At 33.2% G+C, this 25,148-nt stretch overlaps 1 protein-coding gene across 1 annotated transcript in view; it reads left to right on the top strand.

Moving 5' to 3' along the window:
- LOC125053128 (long-chain fatty acid transport protein 4-like) overlaps nt 1-22,971 on the top strand; it is a 29,194-nt gene extending 6,223 nt beyond the window's left edge. Inside the window, exons 2-14 of the mRNA XM_047654353.1 lie at nt 8,838-8,970; nt 10,794-11,038; nt 13,700-13,850; nt 14,673-14,910; nt 16,278-16,524; nt 17,224-17,425; nt 18,317-18,427; nt 18,874-18,955; nt 19,260-19,387; nt 20,145-20,295; nt 20,824-20,981; nt 21,433-21,586; nt 22,102-22,971. Coding sequence (XP_047510309.1) covers nt 8,911-8,970; nt 10,794-11,038; nt 13,700-13,850; nt 14,673-14,910; nt 16,278-16,524; nt 17,224-17,425; nt 18,317-18,427; nt 18,874-18,955; nt 19,260-19,387; nt 20,145-20,295; nt 20,824-20,981; nt 21,433-21,586; nt 22,102-22,259 — 2,085 coding nt within the window. The 5' untranslated portion in view covers nt 8,838-8,910 and the 3' untranslated portion in view covers nt 22,260-22,971. The remainder of the gene's footprint in view (nt 1-8,837; nt 8,971-10,793; nt 11,039-13,699; nt 13,851-14,672; nt 14,911-16,277; nt 16,525-17,223; nt 17,426-18,316; nt 18,428-18,873; nt 18,956-19,259; nt 19,388-20,144; nt 20,296-20,823; nt 20,982-21,432; nt 21,587-22,101) is intronic.
- Nucleotides 22,972-25,148: the final 2,177 nt, after the last annotated feature.

Below are 25,148 nucleotides of genomic sequence, written 5' to 3'. Positions count from 1 at the left end.
GATTTATTATAGTTCCCGGTAGAAGTCGGAACGCTTTGCTACTAAAAATAAGCAGATAATCTGGTCAAATAGGTTATTGGACAAGATTTTAAAAATCACTTCAAATTATTATTAACTATAGAAGTTCTTAATTTTAATTATGTTCAGCATTGGCTTAAAATTAAAAATTTACATTTATAATATCATGAACCCGCCAAAACGCTTGTCTAGGCAAAATGGCGTCGCACCAGTCTTCACGACCTTGTCTGTAAACACGTAAACAATTGTCAATGTGTTAATTATCATTCTTAAACTTCACGAATACACTGTATAGTGTAAACCCTTAATAATGTTATACCTACTACTACCCTTAATAGCACTCTATAATGTAAAAAAAGGTATAATTTGGTTGGTTCAACACAAACCCATGTATGGGTATGGTTATTCGCTCTTTATAACGCAACAACCACTCTCTCTTACGAAGAAGTATTTTCATATTTAGACATCGACAACATACTGAAGTGTAATTGTTTTATAATTAGATTATAAAAGTAACCTATTGAGGTGCCGGCTAACCTATTTCTAAAAAGGCACATGAGGTCATAAACAGCCGTCTCGCATTTGTTACTGTTATTTGCATTAACACATGTGCCATTATTCTTAGATTACATTGCCTGTAGAAAATTTTGGTCTGAGTTACTAAACGCACAATTGTCACCCATCTATTATATATATAAATTATTGTAATTAGTTAAATTTGATGTTTTTTTCTCTTCCCTCCCTATAACGAAAACTGTCTATAACCAACAAAAATGCTCGGTCCCTTGAGATTCGTTATAAAGAGTTTACACTGTATATAACATTTAGATCAAAAACAGTTTGCGACTTATTGCCATGGTACGTCGATTCCTGTAATCTATGACCGTCTTGTGTTAAAACTGACGTACCTATAAAAATCAATTTTTAATTTATTTTAATACATTTATGATTCAACGCTTTTTAAAGCTATTTTTATACTCTTCATAACACGATGGATATGAAGATATCTTAGACATTAATTGCGGCTACGGACATTAGATTTAAGGAACTACAGTTCCTTAAATCTAATGTATCGAATTAAATTGCACTGTGTTAAAACAACAGCTTTTCCTTAGGGTAAATTTTTAAGACAAAAATGTATTAGAAATCACATACCAAAGTGAATATTTGGGAGCATACTATTCTCATAATTGCACCATTATTTAAAAATAAGCCGAGAAACTCATTTCACGAGTTTTTATTTAAATTTTATTAGTTATGTTATCTACGAGATATTATCTACACTAAAATTTTTAAGTACTAATACTTATAATTGGAGTTTGATATTGCATTGAATAGTACTAGTACTGGACCAATTTGGAAAAAATATCACCGTTAGAATCCTCGGGATAATGATCCCTGATAACATAGAATATTTTCAAAAAAGGTTGTCTGTGAAAACTTCAATTATGTAACCGAAAATGTGAAAATATACCTTTAATCCCAATTTCGCGTACCATGCGAAACTATTGACATAGAGCAAAGTGAAATGTTGCAGTTTAATAGAAGACTCTACATTGAAATAATGTGATCCATATGTCTATTATATATTTAATAAATTAAATGTCCAGCCTGAACGCGAGTAGTACATACATAAGTGTGGGTGTGTATGAAAGTACAAGTAAACTCTATATATTATTTTCTAAGTTTCATACTCCGATGGCCCGCTTGTCCGACACGTCCCAAATACAAGAGAACAATTCCTTTAATATACACGAACAAATAATACATTCATTACAATTAAACAAAGGTATTATAACATATGTAAATTATCAATCTGTAATCATATCTATTAAAACTTGATTATACAATTTATTTTGATGTTTTAAATTGGCCTTAAAACTAATATGCATAATAATCACAACACGCTCAAATATTAAATAGGTTGTTATTTTAGAAGTGATAAATTATTGCAGCTACTTAAGAATATTTCCGAGAGGATTTTTATTCAAATGTTAGAAAACTAAGGTTGCATGGTTTACAAAATAAATGTGATGAAACATTTGAAAAAAATAGTAATGATAGATTAAACAACGTGCAAAGTATTTTGGCTTTTGGCTAACAGTTAGACCTGTAATGTCAAGTCTTTGGACCATACGATAATTTTTTTAAATACTTAATCTGCCTTCTAACCGGACAACAACTATAGTTTTATTGGAAATCAAACTCAGAATATCAGAGAATCGTTAAGCACGCGATGGAACAACCGTTTTTGGTATAAGGATAAATTTTATTTTATTTATCAGAATGTAATTATATTTTTTTTATCCCGACTGCGTTACTCCATAGTCAAAATAAATAATGTGTTTACAAAACTTAGCTGTTCAATGTTTAGAACGGTTGATTGATTTTCAAGGAGCAATTTTAATGATTTTTACTGCAAAACCTCAAATAGTGTGTAAACAATTACGATAATCGCTTTAACATTGACCAACAAAATGAAGTTCTTTAATTGCATGTTAATATTAAGCGGGGTACACATTTTTGGTAGGGGTATTTATGCAGGTTTGGTTTTTCCTTATACACCGATGTCTATTTTTAGAATAGAACGCTGTAAAGAAACTAAAAAGACATAATTATTCGTAAATTAACTTCTTTGTTATGTTGATCATAAAGCTAGTTGCTTTTTTAGTCGCTTGATACAATCATTTCGGTAAATCATAAAATCACAAAACGTAGGTACAATTTGATGATATAAATGTCAAAATGAGGCATGCGTTACATTTTACATTTTACATATTACGGTTTAAGGATATTTTTGTATACCGTATGGGTTCCAACTTAATACATTTCCCTTTCATTCATTTAACTCATAAGTGACAGGACGAACATTATACTCGGAATAGACAGAGATCGACACGTGGATGTGGCTTATCTTGACACAAGAAAGGCTTTTGACATGGTTGACAATCATAACAAATGTAGGTTTCGCGAGCCATTTAATGCAGTTCATGGCAAGTCGCATGGCAAACAGAGAACACAACTCAAGGTACATAGAGTACCTTGGGGTTTAGTCTAAAAACGTAAGGCAATACTCTGGGCCTTTACAATTTTTGACCTAGGATATTAGAGGATGCTAAATGAAATTCTAATTTAATTGGATTTTCATAAATGTTTTCTTAGTATAAAGATTTAGTTTTTTAACAAATGTTTTACTTGACGATGACGTTACATTAAAGTAGGCGTATTAAATTAAGTCTTATTTAAAAGTTAATGTAATTATTATTATAGCAAATATTTTTATTATATATTTCATAAGCAATAAAGTTAAATAAAATATTTTTAATGTACGCAAATAATACCGCAGGCATTTGTATTGATGGTAATACTAGAATAACAATTAGATTAACACGTATCCGCGAAAATTGTCAGTGAATTTTAAAAGTTCACCCCACGCGGGTACCCCGACCTTGTATGATTGGTGTTTATAAATTCCAAGTTCAAATACCTAACTTTGGTCATGACACATAAATTAGCTATCCGTGGTGGACAAAGGTATCTTTGTGTCAAAGAGAAAGACATTGCATACCAATTAGTTTGTGAGTCTTTACTTTACCGTTAATCCAAACAATTACTAACGCCTGTACGTTAGATTTCTTTGTTGATCTACGAGCTAGTGTGCTATTATCAGGATTTAAATAAAAAAACATATTTTTAATTTCTCTTCATATACAGCTATTTATGTTACTTTACGTAAAATATAGTGTGGAAACTGGCATGTTTCAGACCCAAACAAGATATCGAAACGGCGATACAGCTGCAATAACTAAGTTATTCCTTCCAAATGTTGTTTCGGCCTTTACGATAATTATACAAATAAAACCGACGGAATTGATTACCCAGATGTCGACAGGTCACCGTGGATTCTTGTCGTATCTTTACAGGTTAGACAAAGTGCTGCCTGTCCTTGTAGCGATACAGCTGAAGAAACGGTGTTACATGTTCTGACCAACTGTCCAATGTATGGATACGACAGGTATAACACAGAAATCTATGGGAATAAAAGTAACACGGACGAATTTAAAGTAAATAATGTTCAACATTGGGTTAAGAGGCATCTTTTTGGGATTTGCTGTAAAGGTCATACAAAAAGTTGTTAAAAGAAATAGGTAGTAGTGTTTAATCATCCGGGTTACCAATACCATTTACTTAAGCTATTTAATACCTCCGACGACTACATAGTCGGGGAATTGTCTAGAAAACATTAAAAAAAAATACGTGTGGCACTCGGGGACTGCCGCGGTAAAGCTATTGCATAGCATTTTTTATAAACTTATGCAATATAATTATTTATTTATTTTTTGCAGTATTTTTTTCTCTTTGATATTAATTGAATCTATCACTCTACCAGACTCCGACTAACATGCCTATCCGATCACTTTAAACCGATGTGAGACGCAGTATGCGTTCTGTCCCGCTCTAACGCGTATTGGCTGCACAGGTTTATTTCGTTACGGAATTTCTTTATTCGGTCGCCGCGCTCAAAGCCCGCGATAAAATCTATGCCATAGCTTAAAATACCCAAACATTAGAGGGTAAGTATAATATGTATATACAAGCCTTTGAAAGTTTATCAGTTAAATTGGGTCTACAGGAATACAAATAATATCAGATCTTTTTGTGAAATTATATATTTTTTGTTAATTTATAATGGTTTTAGCATAGTAATAAAAATAAAAATTAGTAAATGGAAAATTACAACAAATTTAAAAAGTATTTTCACTGCCACAGGGACCAAATTTTTTAAATTATATTTATATGTAGATGATATACTACATAAAACATGAGGTTATATAATGTATATTTGTAATGCTTAAAAACATTCACTTGGCCGTAACACGTCATGTAAATATTAAAGTCAAGTATAGCCTTCACTATACGAATATGTATCAATATTTTAATTTTAAAAGTTGTTGCAAAATATCAACACTCACGTAATTACGCAATTACGAAATATATTTTGATAAAAAAATATCGTTATAATACTGTTATCTTGTGTTGCATTTGTATGATTGGTGTAATTATTAGATAATACGTTTTATTATATTCATTTTTGTTTACATCATTGTATAACATTTTATGCAAATAATACATGGGTTTAAAAAAGTGTAACTAACTTCTAAATTATAAAAAGCGTTTTTATGGTTCGACTAAACTGTGCTTTCAGATACATCAGCTCAATTCTGCAGCTTTTTTTGATGAATTTAATTTTAAAAGAATGTTGAGACAGTATACTATGGATTAGTGATAGGTTGTAGTGTACCTATAAAAAATAACTGAACTTACCTGTAATTAATATTTGTATAATTCATTTGCTGATATAAATTGCAACTATACCTTTGAATGAGAGTCTAAGAATTTTTTTCAATTAATTAGTGTAATTAATTAAATTAATTAATTAAATTCCTGTTGTCACATCGATACGATCTCCTGCACTTTTGTAAGAAATATTGTACATATTCTTATTTTTGTTTCTTTACTTTAATCAATTTTACACGACGCGACGTTACATAGTTTAAATTAAAATATTTGCAGAGAAACTAATATTTTTATTTTATATCGCTCTATTTCTAATATTTTGATAACACGATGTACACAACTAACCAACCTTAAATATTCTCACTAAGTGAATCTTTAATAAATAAAGTATCTTTGGACCGTAATATGATTTTTTAATCAATTTTACATCATTTTAAAGGTATGTAATGTAAAAAAATCAAATCACTTCCAGTCTAGACGATTTTAAAACATTCCTTGATTTTGATCCAATTTTATTCTTGAATGACAATTTTGCTTTGGCTGGATCTGATGATCGTAGGACCACATTGTAAGACGGAAGTATGTTGAATTAGCAAGTATTTTCCAAATAGTTACAGCTGTCTTAAAAAAAGGACATAAAATATCGATTGTTATTTCCGAGGTTTTGTTTTTTTTTTCATATTTGTTTGTTTGTATTTATTTTGTCCAAGGCAAATAAATACGGACTTTCAATGATATTGTCGTGGTTACTTAATAAGGTAACGCTATTTAAAAAAAATATTGTGGCCAGTATAAACAAGATATTATTGACTGGTCACAATCTATTTTTATTCTCTTCGTAGACTCAGGCCGTAAATACCTGTACAGCGAGAATTTAGTTTATTTTTCAAAACCTTTACATAACCTTGAATATTAAAGTTAACCGAACAGTCCATCGCACATATGACGGTGTGATTTTTCCTGGCAAATACTCGTTTCAATAATTTGTGTGATCTTCGTATTAACTCAAAGCAAATAACTAAATTTTGTTAGCTTGTCAAGGGTACTGCATAGAAAACAAAACATGTGTGTTTACTTATGTACACGCGTTAGAAGTTATACTTCTTTGGCGTACAAGATAAAAGTATTTTTAAATTTTTTATCGTTCGCCTTATTCTACGTTTGTAGAAAAAATTACAGTAACAATAGAAAAAAAGGTATTTAATACATTGAAAGTTTTATTATAACGCATTATCTGGTTAAATAAAGTTTATTTAAATATCACAAATTAGCATTAGGGTAGCATAGCAAAATGTTCCATGTTGGTATGTACTAAAAAGGTAGGCTAAGTAAAATCACATTAAGGACAAACGAAGTTCGCGGGGGCAGCTAGTAACTTATATATTAAATGCTATTTCAGAAATGCATTTAGTAATAATAATAATTATTCTAATCAAAACGGCGGTTCCTATCCATCGGATCAAGGCCTTCATCATGATTTACTTTCACTTTACAAAGTAGTTTAAGAACTGCATAACTACATTTTAATATTTTATTTTTATTACCTGCATACAATTACAATATATAATGTTTATGTTAATTTATTTATAAGTTATAACCACATGCATTTTTTAAAAATATGACGTTACAAACAGACACATCAATAACAAATAAGGAAGGAAAAACACAGAGGCAAAAACAAAAAAAAAACGCAAATTTAAATCAAACCTTAAAAGTTCAACCTCATTAAGAGCGTAATTAACAAATTTTAGAATATTGGTGTGAAATATGTAAATATTTTTATTAATGTTAGTAATAAAATAGCAAGAGCGAGATAGCCTATTCACTTGACCATTAAAAATAGCAGATAAGCGAGCCGTAGGAACATAAAAAAAATACTTATTTCTAGTAACTCCGTAAACTAATATGTATTTAGCAAGAAGATCGTTATCGTGACAAAGAATGCGTAAATTTGTAAATCATAACAATACCAATAGTATACAGCTAAGTTTGTTTGTTCAAATGCGCTAATCTCAGGAAATACTGGTTATTATATTTTTGTATTGTATTGTCCATTTATCGAGGATAGGTATAATCAGAGACCCAAAGAAATATGTTACAAAAACTGGAAAAATGTAACCTTATTGCGAAAATTTTCAAGAAAGAGGAATTCATTAATATCATAATAGCTGAGCTCTATTTCATTATTACGCGTTTGCGATGTTTCAACGCAATAGAAACCGCGGAATAGCTAGTATTAATTATAGTTTCATTATGCAATATAAAAAGTCTAATTTTTTACTAAATATTTATATTATAACAATTACGATTATAAAAATGTGAATTGTTAATTGAAGTTTGCAATGTATCAGGAGATACTTCTCTTCACTTCACACACTACATATTCAATAATATTTCTATAGCTTTGGCTTTGGGAGGCTTTGGTTTCACTCTCTACCGCATGGTATTACAAGAGGTCGTTGACTTTCACTTTCTTTTGAGCGTCCACCATCGCGTGAGACCTTTCGTTTTGATAAAGCGATAACTAATAGTTGCAATAATTTAGCCTGACGGTTTTAACACGCATTCATTATTTTTGGTTTAAATATCGATTATTAATTTCACGCCCTCAGTTGAGAAACTTAAAATAGAATGTGAATTAAATAAGTGTTTATCAATTTGTTATGTCAGTCTAGTGGTGGTGTGTTATATATTATTATCTATATGCAAACTTGTTATGACGAAAAACATCGACATACATGAGCGTATGTATAGGTCGGTTATCGAAAGCTGGCGGGTTCACAGTACTCACACTAATGCAATTTCACATACAGTATGTTTCAAAATATGATTTTTTTGCCATGCTATACATTTTAGTCCACTCATACACGACGGACAGTCTATTCATGATGTATTTATGATTGTATTTTAGTTTGACATCACGTCTCGCGCTTATTCACAGACACTACACAAGCACAAAGTGTAAATGTGTTGAAGCCGCCAGCTTTAGTTAACATACCTATATGAGGGGTTTAGAATTCCATATTGAAAAAATCTCTTCGACAAAAGACTTCAATCTACCTGGTTTTTTAATAGTTGACTTAATCAGTCATAACTGGATGACATTTGCATTGCCCAAACGACGATACCCAATTTTTTATATTATACTAGCAGACCGGCCAAGCGTTGCAGTGGCTAAGGTTTTTGTTATATTACATAGTAGTAAACTATTCAAGGGAAACGGTACTTTTAACACAGCGCCATCTGTATCAAATAATAAACAAATATTTGGAATAAAATAATATTGCGGGTATAAATTGGTACGTAAGCTATCTTTTAAGTTAGATCAAACAGCACACGGTGTGCAAATTTGATTGATATCGGTTCGGTAGTTTAGGAGTCCATAGCGAACAAACAACGTGACACGTAATTTATATATATTAAGATTTAAAAGATACAAAAACGCTATTTTAGAATGGTATTAAAGATTCCCATAGGTTGATCTATAACTTAACTTATATTAATTGGCATTTTTTTTTCAGAATTGGTGAACAAAATGTATGAATAGTGAAACCTGAATTATAATTTTGACAATAACTCATTGAAGCCTCGAGGATGTCGAACAACGGTGTTGATAATAACATGAATAAGACTGATAAGAATAATAAATTAGATGTAAGTATTTAATTGAATAAATAATTAATCATTATGTATTGATAAAAAATAAAGCCGATTTAAAAATAATAAATGTATTTAACAAATGGTCGCAAAGATGTTTCCTATAAATGATTCAGCATGTGACATTAGACAAAATATTTCCTTGCATTGATTATACAATTACCAGATTTATAATTGTAATAAAAAGTTTCTTAACGTTTCTCGTGACCATGTAGTTATTTTAGATGGAAAATCCTAATCAGGATTTGAAGACATGAAATTTGCTAAAAGGGAGATCAACAACTGTGTAACTGAATTTGTATGTACATTACATATGCGCAAGAAATTGTTTCTATTTGTGAAGTTGATTTGAGCCATCGGACCATGTCGTAGGGCAATTTTTTCCCCATTATACATATGCAATTACGAAATCGTTTTAATGACTGTAATGATTTAAATACATTTATACCAAAATACGAATCCACCATATTATTTCTTCTAATTTTAAAATAATTTCCCATATTATGGGGAAAATGAGAAACACTAATAACGTCTAAGTATTATGAAAGTCTCGGCTTCTGTTAGAAAGTGCATCAAGACCGATGAAAGTTTACAACGTTGAACTGAAATATTAAGGTGGGAACTGACCAACGTTACGAGGTGTAATGTAACATGTAATGTAATGTTACACGGCGAGCATTCGTGCAGTCAGTACGTCGTGTTGCGGGTAAACACGACGTAACACGACGTACTGACTGCACGAATGATCGCTGTGTAACATTACATTACATGTTACATTACACCTCGTAACGTTGGTCAGTTCCCACCTTTAGAAATCAATATTTGTGAAATTTCACATCATCACGTACATAAAGTGCCTAATCATTGACGATTATAGGATCATTAATTAAGTGTTGCATTAATATAGCTTTTAATTTGTTTTAATAATCTTCTGAATATTCGAAATTTCTTGGTTTTACATAGAAACGTCGAGACTCGAAACCGCAAATTCAAATGGACCAACGACCAACCCTTGGCCCTCAGATTTCTGTATCTATTTCGTGATCATTGGTTTTTATAATAGGCAAGTAGGTGATCAGCCTTCTGTGCCTGACGCACACCGTGAACTTATTGCGTCTAGCAAGCCGGTTTCCCTCAGGTTATTTTCCATCACTGAGAGACTAAACTGCGCACGTACACGACGTTCATTGTTGCATTGCCGGGGTTCGAATTTACGACCTAATGTATGAGAGCGCTAAAGCGACTAGTGCAACACTCCTTTACCAAACTAAGACCAGTAATCAAGGAGGTCCAAATATCTGTAATTCTAAATAAAAGAATATATTTTTATGTTTTATTTATTAAAAATTGACTAGAGTGCACAATAAGTGAATAAAATGTACAGACGGAACAAAAAAAAATCAAACTTACGAAATTAATTACGAACAGAATTACATAATAAAAAATACAAGAAATTAACTAACTACTATAGCCAGACAAATAATGGAACTTTTGCCAGTTCCCTGAACGGACCATGAAAAAGGTTCGTTAACCTATGAAATTCGTTAACTAAATTAATACACCGAATCATATGTGCCCTTTTCATAAGGTTAGTCCTAGCTGTGCACATGAAGTAACGGCGGACGATGTCGCTTTCTGACGTACCCATCAGGCACATTGAAGGCATATCTTATATATATACTATCTTACGCACAACGGACTAAATGGGTGTCTAAGTGCAGAAACTGAGTTCACACTACTATCTTTCCACCAACTCATACAATTTATCCGATACCTTTATCTTATCAACCCGATACATTCAACTAATGTTATTTTCGCAGATACCATATGCACATAGGGATATTGAGAAGGGTACCCGTGCAGGGAGTTCTGGTATATCTTGGGCCAAGGTCTTCGTTATGGTTGTGGCGCTGGCCGTGCTGGTCGCAGCATGTGCTGTAACAATTGTGTTTGTGGACTGGCAGACTGGTCTCATAGTGCTGGCTGTGTTCGTACCAGTATATGTGATTTTATATTTCTGGAGGTTCCTATATATTGTTGTGAAAACTGGGCCAAGGGATATGAGGTAAGTTTTAAAGATATTATGTTTAATTAACACGTGAACAATTAATTTAATCTGATAAGTTTATATTTTTAAATGATTCGAAATAAAGAACAAAGATACGTAAAGGTGGGAACTGACCAACGTTACGAGGTGTAATGTAACATGTAATGTAATGTTACACAGCGAGTATTCCGTGCAGTCAGTACGTCGTGTTACGGGGAAAAACAACGTAACACGACGTACTGACTGCACGAATGCTCGCTGTACAACATTACATTACATGTTACATTACACTTCGTAACATTGGTCAGTTCCCACCTTTAATTACATTAAGGTGGGAACTGACCAACGTTACGAGGTGTAATGTAACATGTAATGTAATGTTACACAGCGAACATTCGTGCAGTCAGTACGTCGTGTTACGGGGAAACCAGCGAGCAACGAGCCGCTCGTTGCTCGCTTTGAGTGCTCCACCCGGCTGTCGGTTTTTTGGCGAATCCTTTGACTGTTACGCGGTTCAGTAATTACGGGTCGCACGTCGCGAGTGATCATGATTATGATTTTCTATAAATTGTGTCTTTTTTAAGTACTTTTCGTCCAATTAAATTCAACAGTTCTTCAAAATCGAGACCTGCGTACAAAGTTTTATACTGTCCAGTAATCATTTGGTTTTTAATATTGCAATCAATAACAAACCACCTCATACGCCTGTGTTTTAAAATAAGTTTTATGTCCAGTAACATTTTTTCTTCTTCTTAATTTGGATGAAACAATAATTAAATAGAATGTAAGATATCAACATTATCACTATCACATCTCGTGAACACTGGCGGCGAAAGTGGAGCACAGAGTTTTGACGAGCATGTTACGCCGATTTTAGAACACAGCGTAACATGCTCGATGCGTAACACGCTCGATGCGAATGCTACATTACACCTCGTAACTTTGGTCAGTTCCCACCTTTATAATTTACGAATTACCTTTAAATTCTATTGACAGAGACATATGGAATTTGTTTTACGAATTAGCAAGTGCACAATCTAAAGGTGGGAACTGACCAACGTTACGAGGTGTAATGTAACATGTAATGTAATGTTACACAGCGAGCATACGTGCAGTCAGTACGTCGTGTTACGGGGAAACCAGCGAGCAACGAGCCGCTCGTTGCTCGCTTTGAGTGCTCCACCCGGCTGTCGGTTTTTTGGCGAATCCTTTGACTGTTACGCGGTTCAGTAATTAAGCGTCGCACGTCGCGAGTGATCATGATTATGATTTTCTATAAATTGTGTCTTTAAGTACTTTTGGTCCAATTAAATTCAACAGTTCTTCAAAATCGAGACCTGCGTACAAAGTTTTTATACTGTCCAGTAATCATTTGTTTTTAATATTGCAATCAATAACAAACCACCTCATATTCCTGTGTTTTTAAATAAGTTTTATGTCCAGTAACATTTTTTCTTCTTCTTAATTTGGATGAAACAATAATTAAATAGAATGAAAAATATCAACATTATCAATATCACATCTCGTGAACACTGGCGGCGAAAGTGGAGCACAGAGTTTTGACAAGCATGTTACGCCGATTTCTTCACGCTCGATGCGAATGCTACATTACACCTCGTAACTTTGGTCAGTTCCCACCTTAATAGTTTAATATATAGGAAGTTAATGAATTGACGTTCCTTTGAATAAGATGTCCTCAAGTAGATTTGATAAAATTCTCGTCTGCATTCTAGCAGTAATGAACCCATACTGGGTACCCATAATACCATATATATATTATTCCATTGGTGGGTACATGAATTGCGATTATTTCCGAAGTATAGGGTATACGACCTTCCGACTCCCAGAACCAACATTGGGTTCCGTGAGCCTCTTCACAGGATGTGTTCTACCTTGGATTCTGCCACTAACATTGACACTTTTTCGCACTCCTCTACTGCTTCATTTAAGAATAAGTTAAAACTCTTTATGTCTTAAGCCTTGTATCTTCCTTATATTTTTTATAGTTGCTAGTTTGTTTGTCGTTCTCCTAATTTATAAATTTTGTGCTGTCATGTTTTGTATTGTTTTACTTTGTATTGCATTTTTTATCAGTGAAACTTTTTGTGCATATGTCCAACATGTTTATTTTATGTTTTACTTTTATTTTATTTTTACTGTATAGAGATGTATCTGTTTAGTTTCCTTAATAAATAAATAAATATACGATATAGGCTGGTAATACATACACAGTAGCGTTTAAAAAATATATGTGGGAGGTAAACGGATAGACGCAGGAAGTGCGTGATAGCCTTACTGCAGAGATCCTATAAGATTCGACTTTGGCGAGCGAACCAATTCTTAAAAGGCCGGCAACGCACTCACGAGAGCTCTGGCGTTAAGGGTCCATGAGCGGTAAAACTTAACATCGGATGAGCAGCCGTTTGCATCCTGTTCTTTTTTTTAATATTCTAATATAATATATAGATTAATGTTAGGGAATTTCATATATACATCTTTCGGAAAAGAGCAGACTATATCTATGAGCGCCTATGAATTGTAAATTATATTTTCACTACTATAAAAAAATCAAAAGATTGTTTTACCAAAATGTATACAGCCCAAATATAATTGTTGTTTTCGAAGTAAAATATATTTTAATCGAAAATTAAAAGCATATTTATTTTATATTAATTTCAGGGCATTATATTGCTATGTTAAAATATTGAGGCTTACGAATAATTTCTCAAAAAGAGATTGGACGATGCCGGATATCTTTCACGAGAATGTCAAGAGACATCCGAACAAACCGTGCTTCTTGTTCGAAGACGAGACGTGGACTTTCAAACAGGTATTACATAAGTGTTATATAATTTTATTATAATATAATTTATTTCCAACACACAAATATTTACAATATATATACAACCTACTTAGTAATAATAATTAATGTTATTTGATTGTATTTCTATATTTAAAGATAAAAATGATGTTCAAATAAAGTTCCATACAAGGACTACGAACTAGTACAAACCTAAATCAATCAGTGATCTCATACAGACAATGCTAGGATTTCTGGGAAATAACATTTTCAAAGCCGTCTATTGTTAAGGTATAGAAATACCAAATTATGAATTATTCAATCATTATGACACAAGATATATAACACAAAAAGCATAACTAGAATCATCAGTTTTAAGGCTTTTAAGGCTAAACCAAGAATAGATATTTTGGAATTATGTATAATGCTTATGGAGAGAGAAGTGCAAAAGCTCTGAAGTCTAGACTAGAATAATGATTTATTATGTACAAGAACTGATTACTTACACTTACATCTACACAAAAGGTTTGCGAGAATCAATGATTGCAGTTTTCAGCTGTGGCTACGTATGTTTAGACGGTCCGAATTTTATTAATAGCTACTGATTTAACTTTAAGAAATGAATCCAGCTTTTGTATTTTGAAACTCATTGTTGAATATTGTAATAACATATTTATTTAAACTTCGTTACATTAAAATAAACGTTACAAAAAAATAATGTTATTTATTTTAGGCAAAGTGCAAGAAGTGCATAAATAAATCAACAGAATTAATTTACATAAAGTAAAATAAAATAAAAACTAAACGCTATAATCTCATGGATTAGAATGCAATTTTAACTATTGTTTTCAGGTTGAAGATTTCAGTCTTCGCGTATCAGCTGTTCTGAAAGCGCAAGGTGTTAAAAAGGGCGATACAGTTGGTGTGATGGCCAGTAATTATCCCGAAATGCCTTCAATTTGGCTTGGGACCGCCAGAATTGGTGGTGTTTCACCACTTATTAACACCAATCAAACAGGAAACACACTACTACATTCGATAAATGTAGCAAAATGCGATGTTCTTATATATGGAAGTGAATTTGAAACTGGTGAGAAACTTTTTGTTTGTTTCGTGTGAACATACTTTCATATATCACAGATAATGAAACAATGTGACAATGATCGCGGAAATATAGTGGATATAAAGCGACGAGATTACATATTGTGTAGGTAATTGCAGGTTTATTTGTGGGAAGTAATCTTTAAACGCTATTCGTAATCATATATGAAAAAAATATTGGCGTTACAACATCATATGTCTCAGATTTGTGTATGTTTCGTGATAATTTCACTTAGAAGAAAGTGAGTCTTCTATGCCTGACACATGTCGCCTTTTTGGATGCAAAAGGCATGCCGGTTTCCACACGATGTTTTCCTCCATACGAGTGTTAGATGCGGACAATAGAATCGAACCTAAGACCTCAGGGATGAGAGTCGCACGCTGAAGCCACTCGGCCAACACTGCTCGGCAAATATGAATTAATTGTTGTTTACATGCATCTAATAACTGCTAGCCTACTAAAGAAAATTTATCCTTCTCTCACAGCGCACGGTGCAGACTAAAATAAATATTTTAGGTTATCATATTGATTTTGTATTTGAATGGCGTGTCGGCAACGGTTTTTGGTCCGAATTTTATTTGTGGCCGCTTTCCAGCTACTCCGTGCCTGTTATATATGCTAATTACAACAGCAGTTTTAACCTGTTAAAATTAAACTTTAGGAAAAAGTTAATCAAGCTAATTAACGAATTATATTGAAACATATTGCTGAATATTTTATTTATTTATTAAATTTCGTCATTCACATAAAAAAATTACATAAATTATTGGGAGAATTTAATTGAAAAATTGAAGGGATGCAACGGGCGGTTATTATATTGATAACATATGTCGCAGTAAGGTAGTTAAATCAGAGAGCTAATTGAATCTCTAGACATTTAATTAAATATCGATATTCAATCGAGTCGCTAAAGTTCCGTCACACAAATGACTGAACGAAACCATTTACATGAAAACCATTTACGTGAAATCTTAAACGACATGCTCACAATTTCACCAAAGACCACAATTTGAAACAAAAAAAACACTGTCACAACAAACCAACGTTTGCCAAAAGAAAGACTAAAAGTAATCAGCTGTTGTCGTGACCGCCATCTGGTTTTACATTATTAATCAACACGCTGGCTTTCGGTCAGACAGATAGTTAAAAGTTTTCGACGTTGCTTTATTTAAACCAAAATGCTAGCGAGTTGATTGAATATCGATCTTTAATTAACTGTCTAGAGATTCAATTAATTCTCTGATTTAACTACTTTACTGTGACATGTATACCATGATTACCAATTATAACAAATTCAATCATAGATTTGAACGTAGAAGATTCTAACTTATTAAATACTAAATTAAAACTTGCAGCTATACAAGAAGTCAAAAAGGAGCTCAATTCATCACTTCGTTTACTTAAATTCACCCGTCGACCACTGAACACAAATGACAGTGCCAAAATGGCCGAATCTGATAATGATTTTACGCATATGTTGGAGACGACAGCACCTGCGACCTGGAGCAAGGCCGATAGTGACGGATTTAATGGACGACTGCTCTATATATACACATCTGGAACGACGGGTCTGCCTAAGGCTGCTGTTATTTCGCCTTCAAGGTAATATTGGCATGTTCCCAATATGGCCATGAAAATATACCATAATATAGAATTCTTGTGTTCCAGTATTTCTGGAGCTTATTTAATACAAATAAAAAACAATCAATTTATAATATTAGTGTAGAAAATAAATGACCGGCAATGTGAAACCTGTAAATAAAAAAAGAGTGTGTGTACTTATGTACATGCGTTAGAAGTTATACTTCTTTGGAACAACATAGTTGGAATCAACAGAAGCAATAATCAAAAATTATACATACCGACAATTAACCTCAAATCTATAAATGCACTCAAAACAGTTTATTCAAATCAGTTTTATCACTAATATTTAATATATATATATATATATACTAATAAATAATAAATTATTATTAGTAAATACTATCACCGTCGTATATGAAATTGATTTAATAAAAAACACCAAAATAATATTTATTTATTCACACTGTTTAATTGTACTGTTACGAAACACGTGTTCTAAATATAAAAATACTAGAATATACAACTTGAACATAGTTTTTACCGATTTTCATGTCACCTAGAACTAACTTAACGATGTAGAATTTAGGTGTCGGTGTGCGCGCCCATCGTAAAAATTCACTCTCACCATTTTTCTCCATCGCGCCATATTATAATTTTGGGGTATTAAATACCCATTCCTCACAAAAGATCAATAAGAACATCACTCCAATCTTTCAGAATGTGCTTCATGGCATCCGGTGTACATTTCCTCGGAAGCCTGAACAGGAATGACGTCATATACTGTCCCATGCCCCTATACCACTCCGCTGGGGGAGTGATTACTGTCGGCCAGGCCTTTATCTTTGGATGCACTGTTGCATTGAGGATGAAATTCTCAGCCACTTCCTATTTCCCAGACTGCATTAAGTATAAGGCTACTGTGAGTACCATATTGGATTGCAAACAAATATTTTATACTGAATTATTTTGGCAATAATGCAAAAGGTACGAGCCAAGGCTGTACATTTTGCTCAATCAGGCTTTTTTTTAATGATTGGACAATTCACACCAATTGACCTAGTCCCATGCTAAGCTGATGAAGCTTGTGTTATGGGTACTAGGCAACGGATATAGATACATATTATAGATAGATAGTGATATAATTACATATTTAAACACCCAAGATCTAAGCACAACACCAAATGCTCATTACATCGATGTTTGTCTCAGCCGGATCGAACCCGGGACCCATGGATTCGCAGTCAGGGGTACTAACCACTAGACCAATGAGCAGCCAAATGAGGCTTTCTTAGTTTTATAAGCGTGGCGATTTCCTAAATCGTCGGTGTTACTCCCCGAGAGTATAGCCAGACGTAGGGACTCTCTTCAACTGTTACATTGCATTGATTCGTTACATAGCTATTAACATTTCATTATTTCCCTTATATTCTATTGTTGTACGCGAGTGGTCAATATAGAGTAAAACTAAAATTATTTAAAGCACCCTAATGACCCAGGAACCATATAGTTACACTTATAGGAGCAGGAAAAAGCGAGATTTTGAGATTAAAATGAGACGAAACCAATGAATATGAATTAAAACTTGTGTAGTTTGAGAAGTTAAGATTGGGTTGACATTAATTAAAAGATATGCTTCGAAGGTAGTTGTCCAATGGAAAACACAGAAGATTTTGGTATTTAATAGTTTATATTGACGGGTTCGAACAGTCGGCAAGTGTTTTTAGGCAACATGTTTCAAGGCATTTGAACAGAATGAAACGGGAAACATCCTCGTAACGATTGCTATTTTATTTTTAATTACAAATTACAGGCTGCACATTACATTGGCGAAATGTGTCGCTACATATTGGCAACGCCATCAGCAGCAACCGACAGACAACACAAAGTCCGCACTGTGTATGGAAACGGAATGCGACCAACGGTGACTATTCCTATACATACTAGATTAAGTTTTTTTTATAGAACAGGGGGCAAACGGGCAGGAGGCTCATCTGATGTTAAGTGATACTACCGCCCATGGACACTCAATGGCAGAGGGCTCGCGAGTAGGTTGCCGGACTTTTATGAGTTGGTACGCTCTTTTCTTGAAGGACCCTAAGTCGAATTGGTGCGGAAATACTTCAGTGCGCAGCTGGTTCCACATAGTGGTGGTGCGTGGCAAAACTGCATTAAAAAACGCTCAGATGTGGAACGACGGCCGCTAGTTGAACGGCGCTGTTTAGTAAAGAGACTAGGCAGTTAATTGAAAGGCTAATTAAATTAGTTGGCTGCGACATATACATGACATTTACTTTAGAAATACCCCATACTTTGATTTATATTATATATTTATTGAATTATTAAATTAGAATATTCGTTTTGTTTCAGGTTTGGAATGAGTTTATAAATCGTTTTGGAATCAAAAAGGTCGTGGAATTCTACGGCGCCACAGAAGGAAATGCTAACATTTGTAAGTATAGATTAGGATTAATTGACATTACTATTACTTTGTGATATTCTTATAAATACACAGAATAATTATTAGTTATAATTATATGTTGCATGAACAACCTCCTACAGTTATTTCTTACAATGTTCAATTCATTTTTACTGAATAACTTTAAGATTTTATCTTGTTTGCCCCCACTTAGTTTAGTTTGCCAGCGCAGTAATTTCAGGTTGGATTGACATCTGCAAATTACCTTTTCCTCTTTCATGTTTAAAATTGATGGTCTATGCCCTATGGATTATGTGAATTCAATTGTTTTTTTCAGTAAACATCGATAATAAGCCAGGTGCAATAGGTTTCGTATCCCGAATCATTCCTGCAGTGTATCCTATAGCTATTATAAAAGTTGACGAAGAAGGAGAGCCGATAAGGGATTCGAAGGGACTTTGTCAGGTGAGAATTATCCATCAACAAGTACATAAATTCAATCATAATTTAAGAATATCTACAATTTATAAAATATACTACGATATATTACTTTTATTCAAACCGAATAATTAATACTTGTGGAGGAAAGTGCTACTGTTCCCTCCTTAAGGGTTCCCTCGACCAGTCTAACTAGTTCCCAGCCCCAGTGTCTGAGGTCGTCGATATATTAAGTGTTTGGAATAACTTTTTTAGCGCGATTCAGGGTATGACGTCATCGCAGTGATTGTAGCTTGAAGGTGTCGCTACATACTCATTGTCTAAAAAAAATTGTCAGGGTGTAGCGACACCTATAATCGAGTTATGTATATAGTATTTCAGATCGTACACATACCAGTTTGAGTGGCTTTAATATATTTAAAAATTCTTTAAGTCCAGATCCTTTTTTTTGTTGTGTCAAACACAAGGTTTAGCTATTGCGTATTGAACAATTTGAGGTAATTTTACTAACGTGACAACGCCTAATAATCGACGCCGGCTGCACGTACAAAAAAAAGCATGACTCATTGTCCAGTTACGCTCATTGTCCAGTTACGCTCATTGTCCCGTTACGCTCATTGTACACTTACAGCCGTATCTATCTCTCTTCCACTCGAAAACTTAAGTATGCAATCATTTCATAAATTTTTTGTTATGACGTTGTCACGTTAAACTATCGTTCGTAAACCGACTTTACAGACAACCATTTTTTTTATATTCAAGAAATTTACATTAATATTTTCAGGTCGCCAAAGCAAATGAACCGGGCGTCTTTATAGGTAAAATAAAGCCTAATAACCCATCAAGGGCTTTCCTGGGTTACGTGAGCAAAGAGGACTCAGACAAGAAGATAGTTAGGAATGTATTCAATCACGGCGACTCAGCGTTTATATCAGGTATAATACTCAAATTATTGTATGATTTTTTAACTAGTTTTAATATCTAGAATGTGGTGGCGTGTAAAAACGATTTCTAATAATTGTAATCGTAATTCAATGCAAAAATACTATATTATGGGTATGCAATTGGACCAAAATTAGTTAAAATTTAATTTATAGCTGTGGTAATTATTTAGAGTCACAGAGCAATGTTGGCTTCAACGACTCTTTACGTAGGTAGTGCTGGTTGGGCACCAATGAACTTTCTAGGTGCACATTTAATACTCGCTCGTACAGTAAAGGAAAACACCGTGAGGAAACCGGCTTGCTTTAGACCCACGAAGTCGACGGCTCGTGTCAGGCACAAACGGGTGATCGCTGAAAAAAAAATTATCAAACAGATACAAAAATCTAAGGCTAAAGTTAGGCGTCTCTGATTGTTTTTATTAAGAGTTTCTGTGAATAAAACTTATTCATAAAATACCCGCAAAAAAGAGTTAATTCTTCTTATATGTTCTATGATGAATGTTTCTTTAAACATTGTAGGAGACATATTAATATCGGACGAGCTCGGTTATCTTTACTTCCGGGATCGCACGGGCGACACCTTCCGGTGGCGTGGAGAAAATGTCAGTACCACGGAAGTGGAGGCTGCTATATCCAGGGTTGCTGACCAGAGAGACGCTGTTGTATATGGAGTAGAGGTATTACAGTTGTTTCTACATTTCGGCATCATCACCTTTATCTGGTTTTCATTATGATACACTTTCAATAAGACATCTTTTACTGGTATTTCGGGCATATAAATATTCAATTTTACTTTAATTCAGCGAAAATTCATAATTTCCTCAAATTCAAAACTGATCTTATTTTTATATTTGCTCCATGGTCTCATGGGATTATTAAATAATGGCTTCTTAGGCTTAAAATGAGACTTCGTTAATGCGTCTATGAGTCACTCAAAGTCGAGACTAGCGCCAACCATCACTACCATACTATATCACATCACTATACTATATAATATCACATATTATGTCATAATCTGTTTTTGTCATCTCCCGTATTACTTAGCGATCGAATTTTAATACATCCATTACTAAGGGGATATATAAATTATATAGCTATTTACCATATTAATTGTTATAAATATTTTAGATTCCGAGTAACGAGGGTAGAGCGGGCATGTGCGGTATAGTTGACAGTGACGGATCCTTGGATTTGGAGAAACTCGCTAAAGATATGGCAAAGGATTTGCCGAAATACGCCAGGCCAGTGTTCTTACGAGTCATGAAATCATTGGATATGACTGGTGAGATATTGATTTAATTAAACCATTTACTTTTGCTTTGTTTCCTTTGGACCCTGGAACTCGGGACAAAATTTTGAAACATATAGGTTATGCGTAAGGCAACCGAATTCCCGTTCTAGATTACTATCTACTACTACTGTAGGCCGAGTAATTAGATTTTTGATCTTTTAAAAGAATATAAAACTGGTATTTACTTGACATATTTTATAGCACATAAGATTACTTATATTTTAAAATGCACATAAAGTTTCTCATCAATATCGTTAAGTGAGCGGTATGGCGGTAGATTTAGTTATAAATAAAATAGAGCTTTTAAATAAGCATTTAAATTAACGCCATCTATTGGCTAATGTCATTGGCGGTAGTGGGTTACGCCTGTAATAAAAAGATTTTGTCTACAGCCCCTGTTCACTCAGGACTCGAGTATGTGTTGCTTCTGTGTTACTATCAATAGGGCCTTAGAAAATATGTATAACAATACTTAGTAGATTGTAATCATATGTTTTCTTTTACAGCTACTTTCAAAATCAGGAAGGTGGACTTACAAAAGGAAGGCTACAATCCCTCAATTTTAACAGACAAACTTTACTACTTCGACCCAAAACAAAATAAATACGTTAGTTTAGGACCGGAAGAGTATGAAAAAATTATTTCAGGACAAATAAGACTGTAAACAAGTGTGTGTGAATTATGATTTAAGTAGTGCGGAAATGTGTTTGAAGATAATTGGTGGATATTGTAAAATTTGCTCAAAATATCTGTAGTAATAATATTTATTTGAAATTAAAGTCGCCCTTTTTGGAAATATATACGCCATAAGTGCCTTTGCCGTCACCACTGTAAAATAATATAGGAAACGTTTTACTAGAGCTACCTAGGGCTTGAGACAAAATCAAACAAAATTTTTATGTAAATGGTCACGTTACAATCTTCGTTTAGCGTTAGTGGGTCATGCCTGTCGAAAAGTCATTCTGACTCAAGCCCCTGAATAAATTGTAAATCGTATTAAAACAGAGTAATAAAATGTATATCAAATTACAAAATAGTTACTGCTGGAAAAAGTTGTCCTATACCGGTATCCTACATAGTTTTACGGAAATATTTGATATTTTATATTACTGATAATTATAGTCATACAACCTTTGCTTGTTTTATTAGAGCAAGCTTTTGTATTAAAACATTTAGTTGTTTAATAGTAAAGTAATTTCAATTTGGAATTGCGGATGAGATTGTTGTTATAAATTTATACTATTTCTAACAAAATGTTTAGTTTATATTTAAATGCATTTTATAATTTAGGACGGGCTTTTAATGATTGCTTATATACCTAAGTGAGATATGTGTTATAGTATAAGTTATCGGAAAATATAAAAAAATCTTTTTTATGGACATTGTATTATTTTCCCTTTATAATTAGTAATAATTCTTAAAACACACAGCTGCTATAATCGATATTAAAGCAGATTATTTTGATATGGATTACGTAACCAAATATAACGTATATTACCATCAGTAATTCAAAACAACAGATCACAGATTAGTAATTTATATAAGAAACTGTTTTGAATCAGTGTTAATAATTTAGTAAATCCAATAATTAACTTGATTTAGACTAAGAACTATATAAGAAATTTTTATTGATAAGACCGTTGTTTTACTATGTTTTAGTACTTTATAACCCTTAAAGAGTTTATTCAAGTAATTTGTACATAGTACCTACAAAAATATAAGATTTTTTTTTTTTAATCAAGACACTGACAGCGCACTAGGAACATATTGTGAAGTGATGTACTGAGCAATGGTCAATGTTTTCGTACATTTGCAATGACGACCTTAATGGGATCTTAATGTCGCCAGAATAATTAAAATATTGCTTCAGTCCATAAACAAAGGCTCCACCACCACGTTAATATCGGCCATTTATTTTCTTGACACCAGTGAAAAATAGAACACAAGAACAGAGTGTCAAGCTAAATTGTAATGTTAAATGATGTCTCATTAAAGAGATAATGAATTTAAAAAAAATGTATAGATACTTATCAAAGACTTCATAAAATATGTTTTCAAAAAGCTTTATGAAATAAAATTAATTTGTAAATATTTATTAAATTATTAGGATAAACCATAATGACAATATTTATGCGTCCGTCACGTGACACAAAATGATCAGGATTAGTCCACCATGACGTAACATGCATGTAAATATGCCCTCGCCTGTTTTTAGGGTTGTAAAATGTACAACATATTAATTAATAATAATTTTATATTATTATATTATGTACTCGATGGGAGCAGTGTTGGCCTAGTGGCTTCAGCGTGTGACTCTCATCCCTGAGGTCGTAGGTTCGATCCCCTGCTGTGCACCAATGGACTTTCTTTCTATGTGCACATTTCACATTAACTCGAACTGTAAAATAAAACATCGTGAAGAAACCGACATCTCTTAGACCCAATAAGTCAACAAGTGTATACAGGCTTTTGTACATAATAAATAATAAAATTAAAATAATAACAATAATGAATCCTGACCGTGTTAGTTGGTTTTTATTCTCAGGTTCGGTTCTGTCTTTTGGGTTAGAAATATGGGAGAAACGCGATTTATATTTTAAATTGTCTAAAGTAAAAAAAAAAACGTTGAATTCAAAAGGTTATATTCGGCCTTATTATGACAAATGGTTTCCATAACACACATGGTTACTTACCACTATGACAAACAGGTAGTTCATATATTTAAATGGGGTCTACGTAGTGTAATTACTAGGCAATTTTAACTTGCTACAGGTTCATAAGTCAATCGGCAGCCCTACATAAGGGCACCTCAAACGCAAGTGACGGGTTACAGGTGGCATTGTTTCCACGAAGCGAACCGATCCGATTCACTAAAATTGAGCCTACTGATTAACTTTATATTATATAATATATTTTTTAATAATAAAAAAATATTATTAAGTATAACTTAAAAAAAATATTACAATTCCTTCACTAATTAATCGAATGGAACTTCGTTCCATCCGGGTGTCACAAACACCTCTCAAGTTTTTTCTGACTATCTACTGGCCCAAGAAGATCTCTAACGAGCACAAGGGACCCAAGTGAAGATAGTCAAGCCATACACTCCGAAGAGATTCCAATTATATCCCTAAGAAAGTGCTTGATTGGAACCCGCAAGGAAAGCGTAAGCGTGGCCGTCAAAAGCAAACCTTCGTCGTACTGTTGCAGATGAGGCAACGAGAAACGGAAAGTCTTGTACTGAACGCGATGGAGACTCAATGTGGACGCCCTCTTCCCCATCTAGGGGTTATAGGACATTAAGTCAAGTCAGTCATAAATATGTTTAAAAAGGATATTACAAATTTATATCCTAAATTCCCTTAACATTTATTTAATTTGACAAACGGGAGCTAAAGTTCTTTTAAGACATCGTCCGTTTGTTTTCTATAATTCACAAGGAGTTTAACACGGTATTAAGCTATAGTCTCTGGATTCTAGGCGGCCATATTTGTTTACCTTCTGTGCCAACTGCCATTTAAAAAAATATACTGTCGGTAAATCATGTTGAAAA

This window comes from Pieris napi, chromosome 10 (assembly GCF_905475465.1).
Source record: "Pieris napi chromosome 10, ilPieNapi1.2, whole genome shotgun sequence".
Classification (NCBI taxonomy): domain Eukaryota; kingdom Metazoa; phylum Arthropoda; class Insecta; order Lepidoptera; family Pieridae; genus Pieris; species Pieris napi.
The sequence above is the reverse complement of the archived record's forward strand: the minus strand, read 5'-3'. Positions and strand labels throughout refer to the sequence as shown.